This window comes from Rana temporaria, chromosome 3 (assembly GCF_905171775.1).
Source record: "Rana temporaria chromosome 3, aRanTem1.1, whole genome shotgun sequence".
In the NCBI taxonomy this organism is placed as follows: domain Eukaryota; kingdom Metazoa; phylum Chordata; class Amphibia; order Anura; family Ranidae; genus Rana; species Rana temporaria.
The window spans coordinates 361473982-361492810 of NC_053491.1; the positions used below are offsets into that span (position 1 = coordinate 361473982).

An 18829-nucleotide genomic window follows, 5' to 3' on the forward strand; every position below is an offset into this window, starting at 1 on the left:
GGATCACTATGTGGCCAGCTGACAAGTGAAGAGCTGGGCTGGATACCAAGTCCCTGACCGGCTCACTCAATCCCAAAGACAGCACTTAGTGGACGGTGGTCTCCTGTAAAAGTGGAGTTGCAGGACGTGTTTTCGAGGACTTCTCTTTAGCTAACCTGAAGAGCAGTCCATTAAAACGCCTCCTGCGCTCTCTTACATTTAATTTTGTGAGTATTTAACATGTTGTTTTAACTAAAGCTCTTTACTACACCAGAGGTCTGTGCCATTTTCTCCCTTCCCTTTGCATTTGTGTGTTTTATATCAGTCTGGAGTTCAGTTTTGAGTTATTATTACTGAACAAACAAAAAGTGCACAAACATCATGCGACACCTTCATAAAACCTTTAACAAAACTACTAAAGTCTGAAACTCAGAAACATTCTTTGCAAACTGATTTTTCAAAATAAAAAGGACATGTACAAGTTACAGATACTGTATTTGCTATAATGCTGGTTAGTGAAAGGGAAGTTCTAGTTTTTACAATGCTTTACATATTGTTATTTTCTAAACTTTTAGGCCAAAAACCTGGAGGAGTTGAGGTACTGATGTAGGATGACTAGACCTGGCTCACAATCAGCATTCTAGCTCATTCCAAAGGTAGTCAATACGGGTCAAGTCATAGCAGGACAATCAAGTTCTTTTACGCCAAACTGGTGAAACCCTGTCTTTATGGAGTTTGGTTTGTGTACAAGGGCACAGTCATGCTGGAACAGAAAGGGGCCTTCCTCAAACTGTTACCACAAGGTTGGAAGAGCACAATTGCCCAAAATGTATTTGAATCCTTTAGTATTACCAGTAACATTCACAGGAAACACCTGAATGCAATTCTTTGAGGGGTGGGCCATATATTAGGTGTGATAATTAGCGATCTGCAATCTTTTGGCCATATAATGAATAGTAAATAAGTCTGCCAGTTGCTCAAGAATGTATTTTAACAATCCATTTCATTTTTTTTCTTTACCTTTTCTTATCTTACTCGGTTTCTTGTGGTCACCTCTTTTTTTTTGCTTTACCTGACCTTATCTTACTCTGTTTCTTGTGGTCACTTTTTTTTTGCTTTTGAGCATCTGAATTTGCCTTTCTAAACCGTTGTGTATTTTTGCACTCTTTTAATGTTCTCCATTTGTCTTTCAGTCTTGGTCTGCTCGCTGTCCTTGTGTGCGGCCTCCTCCTTTCTCTCCTGTCCTTCACTGTGTATCTGTAACTCTGACAGTTTGGAGGTGGACTGCAGTGGCCGAGGACTCACATCCATACCACCCGATCTTCCACAGGACATCCGAATCCTTCTACTGCTCAACAACCGCATAACCTCTCTTGCTGGAGGTCCTTTCTCAAACTTAACATCTCTGCACCGCTTGGACCTCTCCAATAACTTCCTTGACCAGTTACCTCCAGGTCTCTTTGCGGATCTGGGAAACCTTACAGAAATTCGTCTTCGGAACAACAGCATTCGCAGTATAGAGCGAGACCTCCTTCAAGGCCTGCCACAGCTTCGTAGACTGGACCTATCCCTCAACTTTTTGTCCCAGTTACCTCCGGGATTGTTTGATGACTTATCGACACTCCACTGGTTATCACTGCGCTCCAATCGGCTACAGAATTTGGACAGGATGACTTTTGAGCCACTAGGTAGCCTGGAAAACATTCAATTGGGTGATAATCCATGGGAGTGTGATTGCAACCTACGAGACTTCAAACACTGGATGGAGTGGTTCTCGTACAGAGGTAGGTGGTGATTACGCTTTTATATTGAATCCAGAATTCTAAAACCATATTGCTTAGTCTCCTGGATCATCCACAGACCAGCTGTTTTAATAGAATAGAAACAATGAGGCCATCACCCTTGAAAATAATTAGAACTTCTACAGCTGCCCTCTCATAAAGGTTTTTTATACCAGAAAAAAAGCCTGTAATGCAATCCAATGTGAGTCCTAATTTTTTAAATTATGGATACAAGGGGAAAGGGTTAGAGCCCCTGTTTTATCGATAGAAACAGGCAGATAGGCAGAAATTGTAAGGATCCCATGGGAATACCATAAGAACAACAGCGCTCAACCACAGCTACGATCTGTGAATATTATCAAGATAGTGAAACAGTGGGATGTCAAATATTAACACAAAAAGCAAAAACACAAAACAATCAAGAAACACAAAGAAATATTAAATGTCACGGGTAAGCCCAAAACTAAATAGAGATAAACTTTTCTAACTATGCAAGATATGCCGCCAAGCTCTACATGGTGTAAAAATATTAAAAGCCTGTAAATGTATTATGACCAATACAATTGCAGTCTCAAAAGTCGAAGATGTAGTGAAACCATGGGAAAGGAGCTGGAAACATCAGCCTCAAAACACGTTCCCAATTTCTCAGATCCAAGGAATGACGTCAGGCGGAGGAGGTTCATGGTTCTGCGGCTGCACATCTGGGTTTGTAAGCGGTCATAGGTAGTCCGCAGTAGTGCTTGGCTATCATCTCTCTCTCCATGCCTATGGCCAAGGCTGGGCAATCAACATCTGATGTTGCCAGCTCCCTTCCTGTGGTTTCACTACAGCTGCGCTCACCCACCTAACTTCAATTATCCTTGTGAGTGGAATTCTTTGGGTCTTAGTAAATGAATGAGTTTTTAGTACACTATGCAGAGCTTTGTGCTGTGTTATTCTTGGTTGCTTTCTATTTTATGGATGTCTGTGTCCCTGCTGGAGAGATCTCTCTCCTGAGGTGTCATGGTGATCCGTCACCAACACAGAAAATTATGAAAACTGAGACATGAAGGTGAAGGAGAATCTTCCAAAAGAGACACCCCTTTTACTGAAAGGTGAGAAGGTACTGTCCCTAATTTGAAGAGATTCCACTCCACCAAGACACACAGCCCAAAAAAATATATAAAAATTAAGTGATTCTAACCCTTCACTACTCTATCCGAAATGGGCTTTTGATACACTTTAAATGGACAATCCAGTGGCGTAGCTACAGGGGTCACTAATGCGACCCTGCCCCTGCTCTCAGAGAGAGGCATGCAGCTCAAAGAGAGGCTGTCAGATCAAACTCTCCATCGTGCATCAGCACTGGGAGCTCCATCAGACAGTGAACATACTCAGCAAAGTAAAAGCAAAGGAAGGAAGGAGAGATGTCTGTGTGTGTGTGAGAATGTTTGTATGATTGTGTGTGGGTGTGATTGTGTGAGTGTGGGTGTTTTTATATCTGTATGTGTGCAGAGCATTCCATCTATCACATGAAACACTGCAGAGTATTTAAATCTATCACATAACATACTGCAGAGTATTCCACCCATCCCATGATACACTGCAGAGCATACTACCCATCCCATGACACACTGAAGAGCATTCCACCCACCCCATAACACTGCAGAGCATTTCATCTATGTCATGATACATGGCAGAGCATTTTAACTATCCCATGACACACTGCAGAGTATTCCACCCATTCAATGACACACTGCAGAGTATTCCACCCATCCCATGGCACACTGAAGATCATTCAACCCATCCCATGGCACACTGCAGAGCATTCCACCCATCTCATGACACACTACAGTGCATTCCTCCCATCCTATGGCACACTGAAGAACATTTTAACTATACCTTGAAACGCTGCAGAGCATTCCACCCTTTCCCCTGACACTGCAGAACATTCCACCCATCCCATGATACACAGCAGAGCATTACAACTATCGCAATAAACGCTGCAGAGCATTCCACCCATCCCATGACACTTCAGAGTATTTCACCCAGTGGCGGAACTTCCAGGGTCGCAAAGGTCGCACTTGTGACCAGGCACTGGTGCTGCGCCACTGTGGAGCTCCAAGACCGCGGGAAGGCGGCATGCTGCAGAACATGTAAAAGACTCCCACTGCGGGGTCATAATATGGTTCTACACTTAAAACTGCTACATACGGTATACTATATATTGTAACTGATAACTAATACAGTAGTAAAGGTATTTAGAGGTTATAGACAATACTACGCAATATCATATAAAACTGTACAAACCAACATTAACATTTGGAAGCTGCCTTGTCTCACTACTAGATAGATGGCTGTATCTATTGCAGATCAGCTAAAAGGAAAAGTGTTGGGTGGTCCAGTGTCTATATGTATGCCAGTTAAACTATTCCAGACAAACACTTGTTTAGTATTGGATAGAGTGGGAAACCTTGCAGTAGTTAGAACTCTGCTTCATTCTGCCCTACATCAGTTTGTCCCTCCTCTATAGTGCGTTTTCCAAATTCCTAAAGCTGTCCCTTAACATTGTCCGTGACCTGACCATTGTAAGTTTTTTACTGTTCTTGAAGTTACAAAGCATGGATCATCCTCTCCGACTGTACGCAGGTTGACACTATCCGTACTAAAGAGCAATCTTTAGTAGTAATATAATTTTGTAATAAAGTGGTGCACCTGTTCGCTGTCACAGAGCTCAGAGATAATTATCCACAGTCTGGCACGAGGGCTGTTACCGCTATTTACATCTGCCACAATCACACTCCACAAAGACGGCACATTTCTGACCAAGAAATTAAAAAAGAATTCTAGCATTAAGTACAGCAGTGTCAATTCGTCAAAGCTGATTTTTGATTGCAATTTTTCTTCAATTCACTGAAAAACTTAATTGCATGGATCAGCATAATTTGCCCCGGTTCTGTTTTCCATTTCTGCTGTATTTTGTATTTAAAAGTCAATTCACAAAGACAGAATCAGAAAGACAAAAATCAAAGGATCACAGGGGTTTTTAGTTAAATATTAACAGCTTCTAATTGCCATAAACAGTTTTATGTCACGGGAGGATTTTTCATCTCCACCTAGGATGGCTCTTTTCCAGCTTTCTGTAGTAGACATGTCATACAGGGGTTCATTTACTAAAGCCATATAGACTGTGCACTTTGCAAAGTGCAGTTGCACTCTAGATCTTAGTAAACGAGCAGAAGCTCTGCTGACTTCCATCCTCTAATCGTGTGCAAGCAAAAATGCTGTTTTTATTTTTATTTTCCTTGCACATGATTGGGTATTATTTGCAACGTGAAGTTTTAACTAATTTACTAAGCTCCGGAGCAACTGCTGTAGCAAAGGCAACTTTGCAAAGTGCACAGTCTATTTGCCTTTACTAAATCAACCCCTGAATGACATGTTTACTGCAGAAAGCTGGAAAAGGGCCATGCTAGGTGGAGATGAAAAATCCTCCTGTGACATAAAATAGCAAATAATGAGAAATAGAGGTTTCAGTAGCTACATATTTTTCTTTTTACTTTGGGAAACAGTGGGAAAGGGTTTACTCCATTTAGGCTTTTATTAGTGTATGTGTTTCCTTTGCAAAGATTGTTCCTAATTTCTGTCCACACTGGAAGTGAAGAAAACTTCCTTCAGACCCCTTTCACACTGAGCCGCCCATAGCGTCAGCGGTAAAACTCTGCTATTTTTACCGCCAATGCTAGATTTGGCGGATTTGCTGCGCTAGCGGCTGAGAAAGGGTTAAAAGTGCCTGCAATGCGCTGCTGAAGCAGCGCATTGCAGGCGGGATTTGCCATGCTGTCCCATTGATTTCAATGGGCAGCAGCGGGGGAGGAGCGCTAAACACACCACTCCTTCACGGCTCCAAAGATGTGGCTAGCAGGACTTTTTTAATCATCCTGCAAGCGCAACGCTCCAGTGTGAAAGCCCTTGAGCTAGCGCAACACTCCAGTGTGAAAACCCTCGGGCTAGCACAACGCTCCAGTGTGAAAGCCCTCGGGCTAGCACAATGCTTCAGTGTGAAAGCCCTTAGGCTAGCACAACGCTCTAGGGTGCTGCGCTTGTTGGTCAAAAAGAAACATGAGCTACTTGGCCAACAGCGTTGTGATTTTCCGCGATTGCAGCACGATTTTTCCGTGTGATAATCGTGGCAAAATCAAAGAAGTTATCTCATTAGAAGTAAAGGCATTGCAAACGCCCCCCCCCCCCCCCCGCGTCTTGCAGCGATTTGAAATCAGGTGTGAATCGAGTCTAATGCAATGTAGGCACATCATGGCTGGTGGGAGGGCCTGACAGGGTGCTACATATAGTTTCCTGCAAACATTACAGTATTCTGCTTTAGGGCCCTTTCACACGGGGGACCGTTCAGACCCGCCTGCTAGTTTTTTAGGCGGACCTGAATGGGCACTCCGTGCACCTCTATGGGGCCACGGATGTCAGCAGTGACATTATTATTATACAGGATTTATATAGCGCCAACAGTTTGCGCAGCGCTTTACATCAGGGAAGACAGTACAGTCACAATACAATTCAATACAGGAGGGATCAGAGGGCCCTGCTCGTTAGAGCTTAGAATCTACATGCCCGCTAACATCCGACCTGCTCCGAACCGCCAAAGTGTGACGGAAGAAAACACTATTTTCCATCCGCCTCGCGGATCGGATGACAACAGACTCTACGGTCCGCCGTCATCCGATCCCCCATAGGGGAGATCGGCGATCTCACAGGTCGTCCCCTGCACAGTCTGCAGAGACAGACCTGTCATCTGAGTGCTCATGGGTGATTGACGGAGCAATCCCCGCTGAGCAAAGTGTAGCCCGTACACGGACAGCCCCTTGTGAAAGGGCCCTTAGGAGACCTCTAAAGAGTCCTCAGGCCTGATGCAAGCAGTGGGATGGTTCTTTGGAGAAGTTATAGAAATAGCAAAATGTTCTGATCTGAATCAGTCTGGATTCTAGGCAGACTACATTTGCATGCAGACCAACTCAGGTAACACTCACATATGATGCTGAGCTTCCATGATTTGAACTGAAGTCCAATCAATGAAAGTGGTGGACTGGGAAGCAAAGGACACTGAATGCCCTCCAACCAAGAGATAGGATGGGCTATATCTGACTTGCTGCACCTTCTAATGCACACTGTGAGAAGCTCATAGTGTGCAGTGAAATCAGAGTAAGCTATTTCAGTACAGGAGAGGAGCCTGTACACATGTTGAAAACTGAAGTTAAGGCTGGAGTTTAGCTTTAGGAGAGTTGTATTACGTCTGTGGAGTACATCCCCTAAGTGTGCTCAAGAAGTCAATATAAAACTACATTTCCTTGTGTGTAAAATTATTTAGCAAAAGTACATTTATATTACTGTCCCTTTAAGGATGCAATCAAACTTTGCTGAAATATTATACATTGAAACCGTTTTGCAAATTTATATTTAGCAAGATTGTGACAATGTTTATAATGTCTTCCACTACAGGGGGTAAAATTGATGAACTACAATGCACCCTGCCCAAGGACCTGCGCGGGAGGGACATGCGGATGGTCCCAGTCGAAATGTTCAATTATTGCTTACAACTAGAAGATGAAAACAGCTCTGGACCAGTAGACAGGCCATCCCTGCCTTGCACAAAGGCAAGCCCTGCCCTTGCAGAGCCGGACCCAGGGCCAGACTGCCCACAGAAACAGAGGTACCGTCCTGCCAGTGTCCGGCGAGCCATTGGTACTGTGATCATCGCGGGGGTGGTTTGTGGTGTAGTCTGCATCATGATGGTAGTGGCGGCAGCGTACGGATGTATCTATGCTTCGCTAATGGCAAAGTACCACCGAGAGCTAAAGAAGAGACAGCCCTTGATGGGCGACACGGAGGGGGAGCAGGAGGAACAGCGGCAGATCTCGTCAGTCGCATGAGGAGAGCTTTAACACCAGGGCAAGTAGCTGATACAGAAGCATCCATTTTGTCCAACGCAGGTTGCCATGCGCACCCGTTGAGCAGGAGAGCGGTTGTACGAAAGCCCTGTTGGGGTACATCACAAAGGGGCACAACAAAAAGCACTTAGTCTACTTCTAGAACAACTTAACTATCAGCGGCACAAGATGGCTATCAATTGTTCAGAGGAAATAGAAGGAACTTTGATGTAACCCAATCGTACAGTTACATATTTACCAGCACAAGGACATCTAAAGTTAAACACATTAAACAAAACCAATTTTTGGACACCAAACATAAACCCGTTGAAGAAAAATAATAAAAAAAAAAGCACAAAAATGTGCAAATGACAAGTATGTAAAGAAAAAAACACAGCTAACAAAAATGTCACTTTTTGTGACGGACGCATTGGTTGGTTCCTGATTCAACATCTCTGGATATAACCATAATACGGAGTATAGTGAGAATACTGCCTGCTGTGATGTGGATTTAGGAGAATATTTTTTGGTAGAACTGATGTGTTCACAGAGTATCAGCTCACTAACTTTGTCGCTCCCACTGATATTGCAATAAATAGAGATGGCATTCAACTTTTTGAAAAAAAAAAGATTAAATTTGGCTGATTATTTTTTGCAGTTTCTTTTCATAAGGAAGGTAAGTTTGCAACAAGCAGGTTTTATAATAAGTTTGTTCCAGATTTTTATTTCAGAGGCTGCAGAGATTTGCTGTAAAATAGTTATTTTCGAATACAATGTTTCCATATAAAATTCCATCGCAGGGACTTACAGGACCCGGCTTTAGAGGAAAATTCAAAAGCAAACCGAATACTGGATCTGCAGCTGTTTTCATCAACAAATCAAAACATGACATCTATGCTGCAGTTGGTCAGTAGCATTAACACAACAGTTTTAGTTTTTTTTTTCATTTTTTTACCTGTTAGTTTATTACCCGTTAATCATGCCAGTAAATCTGTTATTTTCCACTTCCTTCCCCAGGCCTAGGGGTCCAGCAAAAGTGACAGTTACAGAGATGGGACAATCAATAGAATGTTGCCTAGGGTGCTTACAATGGTAACCTTTTATCCCAAATTGTTTTTCCAAAAAATATATTTCTTAACTGCTTAAAGGGTGTTCTCTGTGGATGGGTTAACTTGTTTGTATTGTATCTCAAATTCAGTTAAAGTGGAAGTAAACCCATCCATTTAACAGTTTCAAAAAACAGTTACATTTCCGGCACATGCGGGAAATGTAACACTCCTATTGGTTGGGCTCTCAACCAAACTGCCAAACCATCCAACGGCTGGTGTCATAGCTGATCACATGTGCAGCATCATGGCAGTTGTAGATCAAACAGAGGTCAATATGGCAGCTTCCTTGGCTGAAAACGATAGGAGGGTTAACTTCCACTTTACAGTTTTACTAAACCCACAACAGTAAAATTAGTCTCTATATGCAGTAAAGTATGCTTGTTATACTCACGGTGGAACCTAATAGGGTTAAACCTCTGCATTGTGTAAAAGGCTGTTTCATCCTGTTTTCTCAGTTTCTTCCCATTTTCCACAGTCCCCAATCTACCCGCTGATAGTACAGAGTCCTAAGAGGCACACTGCACATGCTCAGTTTGGTGTGTATTGCTAGAGTTGTTTTTTTGGGGAGGGTGCATGTGTTTGGCATAGGGCCAATCTGCACTGTCTAGACAGAGGGTCAGAAGTCATGCAGCCATATTGGACAGTCAGAGGAGAATGAAAACTCCTCTTATGCCTCGTACACACGACCAGTTTTCCCGTCGGGAAAACTGCCGTGACAGCTTTTGGCTGGGAAAACTTGCCGTGTGTATGCTCCATGGCAGTTTTCCCGACAGGAAAACCACCAGGAATCCCGGTGGGAAAAATGAGAACATGTTTTCTTTTTTCCTGCCGAAATTCCCGGCGGTCTTTTTCCCGGCAGTTTTCCTATGGGAAACACTGCGTTGGAGCATACACACATACACACATCCAGGTTTCCCGGCCAAAGCTCTCATGGCAGTTATCCTGCCAGGAAAACCAGTCGTGTGTAGGGGGAAAAAGCTGCCGAGCAGGTTCTCGGCTTTCCCGGCGGTAAAAAGTCCGCTCGTGTGTACAAGGCATTATAAGCTTTTACCAGTGCTGGGCCAGACACTGATAGAAGTCACAAGACTGCTGATGAGAAACTAATTGCATTTCTGTGTACTGTGGAAGACCAGATATAGTGAATGCAGGGTCCTGGGTTTAGTTAAACTGTGGGGTTGATTTACTAAAAGAAAATAGACTGTGCACTTTGCAAAGTGCCATTGCACTCTGCAAGTTCAGTTGCTCCAGAGCTTAGTAAATGAGGCAAAGATTCCCTTTGCAAAGAATACCCAATCACATGTAAAACACATAAAAAAACAGCATTTTTGCTGGCACATGATTGAATGATGGAAATCAGCAGAGCTTCTGCACATTTACTAAGCTCTGTCTGGAGCAACTGCTTTTGCAGATGCCTTTAGTAAATCAACCCGTGTCTACAGCACTGCTATGCGATGTCACGCAGAACAAATAGCACAGTTTCCCTGTTACAAGAAGTGCAAAATCATCCGATTTACTGGCAAGTAATAAAACTTTGTCACAGGGGAACAAAAACTGCAGTTGTTAATCCTAGTGATATGTCATTTTTGATTTTGCCAATAGTTTCACTTAAAAAAAATGTCTTTCATCAAGCAAAAACCGAAAACATGCAAACATATAAAACACATTTGATTTCAAGTTGCATTGATGTGAATTAACCCCTTATGACCCCAGCATGTCACCGACCAGGAGAAGTTGTCAAGGGCTACTGCACCTAAAAAAAGATTGATGCTTAATTCTGTATATCAACCAATGGATTTGCTGGTTTTGATGATTCATTTTGACTGGCAAGTTTTGTTGGCTCCCAACCCTCCTTGCATTTTTTTTTGCAGTGGGACACGACTTTTACTATTATTATTAACTATTTCATTTTTTTTTGATATTCAAAATGTTCAGCTGATGCCACTCTTGAAGAGTGTGAGACCTACATGATTAAAAAGTCCATTGCTATCTACTCAATGCCCAACTGTGCCCCAGCTGGGAATGTAAAGTAGTAGTGAAGACAAACAGGAAGAAATTATTAAAAAGCAATAAAGCTATCTGTCCCCTGAACAAAGAAATCCAATAGGCAAGTGCCCGGAGCAGCCTTTGCTTTTGAAGTCAATGACCAATTAAAGTGATTGTTATTAAACATGTTATACTTACCTGCTCTGCAGTGGTTTTGCACAGAGCAGCCCCAATCCTCCTCTTCTGGGGTCCCCCCTGCCAGCACTTCTGGCCCCTCCCCCCTGCCAAGTTCCCCCAGAGCAAGCCACTGGTGTGCGTTCCAACCCCAACCCCCTGCTTTTTTCTCACAGGCTGTGATTGACAGCAGGAAACAAACATTTCCGCTGCTACCTCCATGGCCAGTGAGGAAAGAGCAGAGAGCACTGGATTGAGACCAGGCTCAAGTAAATATAAGGGGGGGGGGGCTGTGTAGAAGTTTTTTTATCCAGCTTAATGCATAGAATTTAATGTCCAGAAGATATGATCCCAAAAAGGGCTCAATCTGCATACATTCCTGTGTGCTCATTATCACTCTCCAACAGGGGCGGACTGACTATTCAGGCACTCGGGCACTGCCGAGGGCCCCATGTCACTAGGGGGCCCCCATCAGGGTTGCCAGCCTCAGTAAAACCAGGGACAGTATGTAAAAATCTGTGTTTTTTTACATCTGTCCCTGAAATGTCCCATACCGACATACTTTTGGTCTAAAAATCCCAAGATTATAGCTGCCCCGCCTCTCCAGTACCTTTTCAGTGTGTGTATGTATACTGTGTGGCCCCATAATCTATTGCCTGGGGGACCCATAATCTCCTATTGTCTGGGGGCCCCAAAATCTCCTATTGCCCAGGGGCCCCATAATCTCCTATTGCCCAGGGGGCCCCCCATGAGTTGTCAGTCCGCCCCTGCTCTCCAACGTTTATCCCAGCTTTCTAAAGAGTTAAAATGGTGTACCGGGTGCAGGGCACAATTGCTGCCATATGCAAAGCGGGAGTCTAGGCTCAAACTCTCGCTTACACAAAGAAGAATATGTGCACACAAAAATGTGATGCTTTAAAAGCATGCCTCCCGATAATAGAATATAACCTGCAACTGTGTTAGTATGCATTGACCCCGGACAGCCAAGACATGCAAATTATAGCTCAGATGTAAACCCTTTCATACAAGCCTTCAGTGTTCTGAAAATTACATGCTGAACTGATGTATATTCGTTTAAATGTTTATTTTTTTTTCCCTTTAAAATAAAACTGTGTCCAGGCATAAGAAGTTCAAATACGTACTGTACATATTCTTAAAAAGCAGTAAATTAACTTTAAAGGCCACATTTTTTTTTTTATTCCAGCTTCCCTGTGTACCAATATAGCATAATTATACTGGGAGGACAAGCGGCAGGAGGCTGGAGAGCTGCTTTAATAAAAGCCACGGATATAAAAATGGCTTTAGAAAGTATGCTGTTATGGTAACACTTGTGAGATTCCAGTGAGTAGGTTAACATGCACACTGGGGCTTTAGATGCTTTTCTCCTGGCAGGTGAAAAGCAGTTTCAAAAACGCGCTTAAGCTGTGTTTTCGCAATCACGTTCAGACGCATCAAGCGCTTGGGCATTTATTTAATTTGCTAGAATAATAATTTATTCTGCCCATTGAAATAAATTTAAAAAAAAAATAGCTAAATGCGTCTAGCACTCAGGCGCATTCAGACATGTTTACCCACATTTAGGCGTTTTTTATTTTCAAAGCTCCTCTCCTACGTGACTTTGGTGGGATTTTGTCTGCCAATAATGTGAAAATGCCTTTAATGTTCATTTACCCATAGGCTAAAATGGAAGGGTATTTAGAGGCAATAGAGTGTGCATGAGGCCTAAGCTGTTTGAAGATCTTTTTGTAGTTGAAAAATGCTTCTGCGCCAGGGAATCATACATTTTAAGGATAAGAGTTATTTAATGTCAATGTACTATGAGATCACTGACATGGCTTTTTGCACTCTCAATGTTATTTAATGTGCTTGTAGTGGTGGACTGGACCACTATGGTTCCTCCATCTGACCCCTACATTACAACTGTGTCCTTTACCAATGTAGGGATCAGCAGTAGGAACCTTAGCAGCCAGTGGTGGGGCATGCTAGTCAGCATACCCAGCATTTTCCGCTAACAGAACCGCATGGAATTCTTATAGGGCTCATTTACCGTAAGTGTGTTCAGCTGTATGGATCAGCACTGATCCATGTGGGCTTAACACAAAGACACTGTGAAAAAAAGATTGTTTTCTATATGCCCTATTCATACCATACAGGTGAGTTGGTGTGTGTTGCATATGTTAATGATAGCCCAAGCATAGGTGGAAGGTGCGTGTTTGGCGTGCGACAAAGGTGCTGCAAATGCACCAAAAAGCATGTTAAAAAACGTGCATGCTCCACGCTCCAAATTTTACGGCAGAATTTTTTTTTTCTCCCAGTAAATCATTCAGCTGCTTCTCCCAGCAGTGACTCAACAGATAAGCTCATCCTGCTCCCAAAATTCCACTAGAAACATGGCAGCCTTCCAATCTAGACATAGATTAGTAGCACAGGGAGAAGAGGAGAGCTCAGAAGGCTGAGGCCCAACTTGAAAATAAACAGTGCTGTTCTTCTGAAATGTGAGAATGAATTTCTCCACAGTGCCTGTAGCTACCAAAGTGATTGAAGGCTTGTTTTTAAAGTTTACTTACTGCTTGTAAAGAACATGAATATATTGGAATGTCCATAGCCTGGCCACAGTTCTACTTTTCCCAAGAAAGTCAAGCAATCCGAAAAGACTCTGGAATACAAAATCTGTAACATAGGAAGAATATATTTTTCTATGACATAGGACCAAATCTATATCCCCCCTCGAATCCACGTCCCCCTCCCGTCCAATGCTCTTTCCCAGTTCCCTATTCCTCTTTACAGTGTATATAACCAAACTGGATCTACTATTCTGTAACTGATGCACTTTATATTTGATGAAAAATGTGATGCCTGTTATTCCTGAACACAATTAAAGCATCCAGTAACTGAAAACAAGCGTGATTTTTTTCTTCAAAAATACATTTTCCCCACACACAGGTGACTTTACCCAAGTAGTCCTGCAAGGTGATGCCACAGGCAGACACCAGTAAGCCTCCATTAGCCTAAAAAAAACAATGACAGAAAAGGCTGCCATTACCTTTGCATAAGTAAATACAGAACCAAATAGTGTATTTCCATCTCTGCATAGATGCCAACGGTCTTGGATTTGCTGGACAGTCCTAAATTTTGACACTCTGTCCTGCTGGTGCTGTGTCCTGGGCCTGCCCTGTCTGAGTTACTGCACCTACACAGTAATTCAAAAGCATTACATTTCAGGGATCAGGGCTGCAAATAGGGATTCCCTGCACATTTAGAGGTGGGAACAATCTGTAACGTGGATGTGGTTTGGGTGCACCTCCTTAGAAAGTTGGCACATGAAATGTGGTACACGAGTGGGGTTAACTGTGTTCTGGGATCCGGTAGCATAACATTGGTAATTTTGCATTTGAAGGCATACCAGTGAAGTTCCAAGTTGTTTTTTTGTGTAAAGTTAATGTATTCCCAAGAAAAAAAAACCTGTACAGAGAAATTATAAGGCTGCCACAAAACCCTTTTATTGTCTTCAGTTCTCGTAAGGAACATCTTCCTTGTTCAGCTGCGTGTGTAATCTAAGCTTCTGCCACTGAGGGCTAGAAAAACTATAGACTATTCACAGCAAAGCATTAAAATCTGGGACACCATGTTTTAGACCCCTTTCACACTGAGGCATTTTTCAGGCATTTTAGTGCTAGAAATGGCCTCTAAATAGCGCCTGAAAACCGCCTCCCATTTATTTCAGTGTGTCTTTTCCCACTGGAGAGGTGTGCTTGCGGGACGTTAGGAAACGTTCTACAAGCAGCATCTTTGGGGTGGTTTGAGAGCGCTGTACACAAACAAGGTTCAAAAAATCATGGATGATCGAGTTTGGGGGTGGTAGAGTCCTGACCTCAACCTAACAGAACACCTTTTGGATGAATAAGAAAGAGCGGAGACTGCGGGCCAGGTCTTCTCGTTCAACATCAGTGCGCTTTTAAATAAAATGGTCAAACATTCTCATAGACACACTCCTAAAACTTGTGGACAGCCTTCTCAGAAGAGTTGAAGCTGTTATAGCTGCAAAGGGTGGGCCAACTTAATATTAAACCCTGTAGGCTGTAGACTAAGACTTGGGTGTCATTAAAGTTCATATGCGTGTAAAGGCATGTGTCACAATACTTTTGACAATATACAGTGGGGATCGAATGTTTGGGCACCCCAGGTAAAAATTTGTACTAATGTGCATAACGAAGCCAAGGAAAGATGGAAAAATCTCCAAAAGGCATCAAATTACAGATTAGACATTCTTATAATATGTCAAAAAAAGTTAGATTTTATTTCCACCATTTACACTTTCAAAATTACAGAAAACAAAAAAATGGCGTCTGCAAAAGTTTGGGCACCCTGCAGAATTTATAGCATGCACTGCCCCCTTTGCAAAGCTGAGACCTGCCAGTGTCATGGATTGTTCTCAATCATCGTCTGGGAAGACCAGGTGATGTCAATCTCAAAGGTTTTAAATGCCCAGACTCATCTGACCTTGCCCCAACAATCAGCACCATGGGTTCTTCTAAGCAGTTGTCTAGAAAACTGAAACTGAAAATAGTTGACGCTCACAAAGCTGAAGAAGGCTTTAAGAAGATAGCAATGCGTTTTCATATGTCAATATCCTCTGTTCGGAATGTAATTAAGAAATGGCAGTCATCAGGAACAGTGGAAGTTAAAGCAAGATCTGGAAGACCAAGAAAAATATCAGACAGAACAGCTTGCAGGATTGTGAGAAAAGCAATTCAAAACCCACGTTTGACTGCACGATCCCTCCAGAAAGATCTGGCAGACACTGGAGTTGTGGTACACTATTCCACTATAAAGAGATACTTGTACAAATATGGAAGAGTCATCAGAAGAAAACCTCTTCTACGTCCTCACTACAAAAATCAGCGTTTGTACTTTGCAAATGAACATATAGACAAGCCTGATGCATTTTGGAAACAAGTTCTGTGGACCGATGAGGTTAAAATAGAACTTTTTGGCCGGAATGAGCAAAGGTACGTTTGGAGAAGAAAGGGCACAGAATTTAATGAAAAGAACCTCTGTTCAACTGTTAAGCATGGGGGTTGATAAATCATGCTTTGGGGTTGTATTGCAGCCAGTGGCACAGGGAACATTTCACGAGTAGAAGGAAAAATGGATTTAATAAAATTTCAGCAAATTTTGGATGGTAACTTGATGCCATCTGTGAAAAAGCTGAAGTTAAAGAGAGGATGGCTTCTACAAATGGATAATGATCCTAAACACACCTCAAAATCCATAGGGGATTACATCAAGAGGCGTAAACTGAAGGTTTTGCAATGGCCTTTACAATCTCCTGACTTCAACATAATTGAAAATCTATGGATAGACCTTAAAAGAGGAGTAAGTGACAGACAGCCCAGAATTCTCAAAGAACTGGAAGACTTTTGTAAGGAAGAATGGGCAAAGATACCTCAAACAAGAATTGATTTGGCTGGCTACAAAAAGCATTTACAAGCTGTGATACTTGCCAAAGGGGGCAGTACAATATATTAACTCTGCAGGGTGCCCAAACTTTTGCAGACGCCATTTTTTTGTTTTCTGTAATTTTGAAAGTGTAAATGATGGAAATAAAATCTAACTTTTTTTGACATATTATAAGAATGTCTAATCTGTAATTTGATGCCTTTTGGAGATTTTTCCATCTTTCCTTGGCTTCGTTATGCACATTAATACAAATTTTTACCTGGGGTACCCAAACTTTCGATCCCCACTGTAGTGTAGCTTGGAATTCTATTTGTATATGGAAGGGTACTTTTTCTGTTTTTTATTTTCAATCTGCACAGTGCTTTTGCATTAACGTTATTTTCTCATAATGAACGTTTAATAGTCAGTTCTGGAGGACCAAAACCAATTACCAGAAATACAGCCACTAGGATTCTACAAATCTATTTATGTGATAGAAATGTGGTACAGCATCTATGTAAACATACAAACGTCTTATCCAAATAACATTTCAGGGCAATGTTAGAAAAAAGATCTTGAAGTGTATAAATGTCACACTTGTCCTTTAATATGCAAAGAAATTCCAAACATGCTTTGGGCCAGCTATCATAGATAGTCTTGATTTCTGGATGATGTAATAATCTAGTTTTGCTTCCACAATGTCAAGATCAGAGGGGACACAACGAGACCCCCGCGGCCGCAGCGTTGGAGATTAATGGCCCTGGCTTGACAAACCTGGTAAGCGTGGAAGCCAACCATCAATCTCCAAGACAGGGATCGGCCCTAATCTCCATCATTTCGTGTTGCTCCATGGCGTAGACGAACCTGGAGCTGTGCGTATAAATAGATTTGCCTGTCAATGACCGATCCTAGAGAAAGGACGTCTCTGCCAAGATGCCAAAATAATTCCAGGGATGTGTGGCCTCTGAAGTGTGCAGCCTAAGGTCACTGCTAATCTGCGGTGCTAAAAGGCCTGGGTATGCTGTAATCCCATCATGGCATATTTGATAAACTGGATTGCAGAATAATTATTGGCACCGCAACGTTGCCAGCCACACAGTTAAATGCAATTTAGCTTTAAAGTGGACTTGTTTTCAGTATGCTCAGTAATGCGTCGCTTTCAGGTATTTATTAGCTTTCTTTCACTGAAATCCCAGTGATTGCAAGCAGTCTTGTGTTCCTGGCATTCATCCTTGGGCGCATACGGCCCTAAACATGCATACCGCTAGGTGTTCCGCCTAGTCCTGTCTGGCCGCAGCAGATGTCAGAGGCTCAGAGTTTGACAAGATGCCAGCAGCGAGCTGGGCGGTGCAACAGTGCCAGAGCTTCGTGCTCCAGTGTTTAATGTCCAGTGTGTATGAGGCTGAAAGGTGATTTTTTTTATGTACAATTATGCCATTGCTAAATAATGTGACATCAAAATGTATTCATACAGACTTGTAAAGTTACTGACAGGTCCACTTCAAAGCTAATCATACTACGCTTCCCAAAAAAAACCCGGAATGGCCGTGAATTACCTGTCAGCAGTTCTAGTCTCCCTTGTGGGTTACCACATGACATCCATTTCTGCAGGACTTGGGCCAAAGGGCACAACCCAAGCAGAGCTAATGATTGTGTAGTGGTGCCCCTTTGACAGGGAGTACATGCCCATCAATCAATATTCTACAGGGTGCCTGGAGCTGCTGGCAGGTGATTATTACACAGCTTTTAGTAGAAGTTTAGGTTTTAGGGCAGTCGATATGGGGTAGGGAAGGATACAGGAGCATTAGATTATTAGTAAAATAAACTCTGGTCAGATCACTTATGTCAACAAAAATCTAAGATTTTATGTGCATTTAACCATTTTATGCGCATTTATGGACCATTATGCAGGTTAAGGACCTTGCCCCTTTTTCCGATTCGGCACTGCGTCATTTTAACTGACAATTGCGCGGTCGTGCGACGTGGCTCCCAAACAAAATTGGCGTCCTTTTTTTCCAACAAATAGAGCTCTCTTTTGGTGGTATTTGATCACCTCTGCGGTTTTTATTTTTTGCGCTATGAACAAAAAGAGAGCAACAATTTTGAAAAAAATGCAATATTTTTTTACTTTTTGCTATAATAAATATCCCCCAAAAAATATAAAAAAAAATGTTTTTTCCCCTCAGTTTAGGCCGATACGTATTCTTCTACCTATTTTTGGTAAAAAAATATCGCAATAAGCGTTTATCGGTTGTTTTGCGCAAAATTTATAGCGTTTACAAAATAGGTGATAGTTTTATTGCATCTTTATTAATATTTTTTTTTTACTACTAATGGCGGTGATCAGCGTTTTTTTTTCATGATGCGACATTATGGCGGACACATCGGACAATGTTGACACATTTTTGGGACCATTGTCATTTTCACAACAAAAAGTGCTATAAAA

The 18829-nt window shown here is 42.3% G+C and overlaps 2 protein-coding genes across 7 annotated transcripts in view; one reads left to right on the forward strand and one right to left on the reverse strand.

The window, feature by feature from the left end:
- The window catches only part of LRTM2 (leucine rich repeats and transmembrane domains 2), a 93055-nt gene extending 84757 nt beyond the window's left edge, over positions 1-8298 (forward strand). For both annotated transcript variants that reach the window (XM_040345316.1, XM_040345317.1), the window contains exons 3-4: positions 1173-1763; positions 7251-8298. In XM_040345316.1, the coding sequence (XP_040201250.1) occupies positions 1173-1763; positions 7251-7681 (1022 nt within the window). In that variant the 3' untranslated portion in view covers positions 7682-8298. The remainder of the gene's footprint in view (positions 1-1172; positions 1764-7250) is intronic.
- The window catches only part of CACNA2D4 (calcium voltage-gated channel auxiliary subunit alpha2delta 4), a 355329-nt gene that overhangs the window by 142832 nt on the left and 193668 nt on the right, over positions 1-18829 (reverse strand). The gene's annotated exons all lie outside the window — the stretch shown is intronic.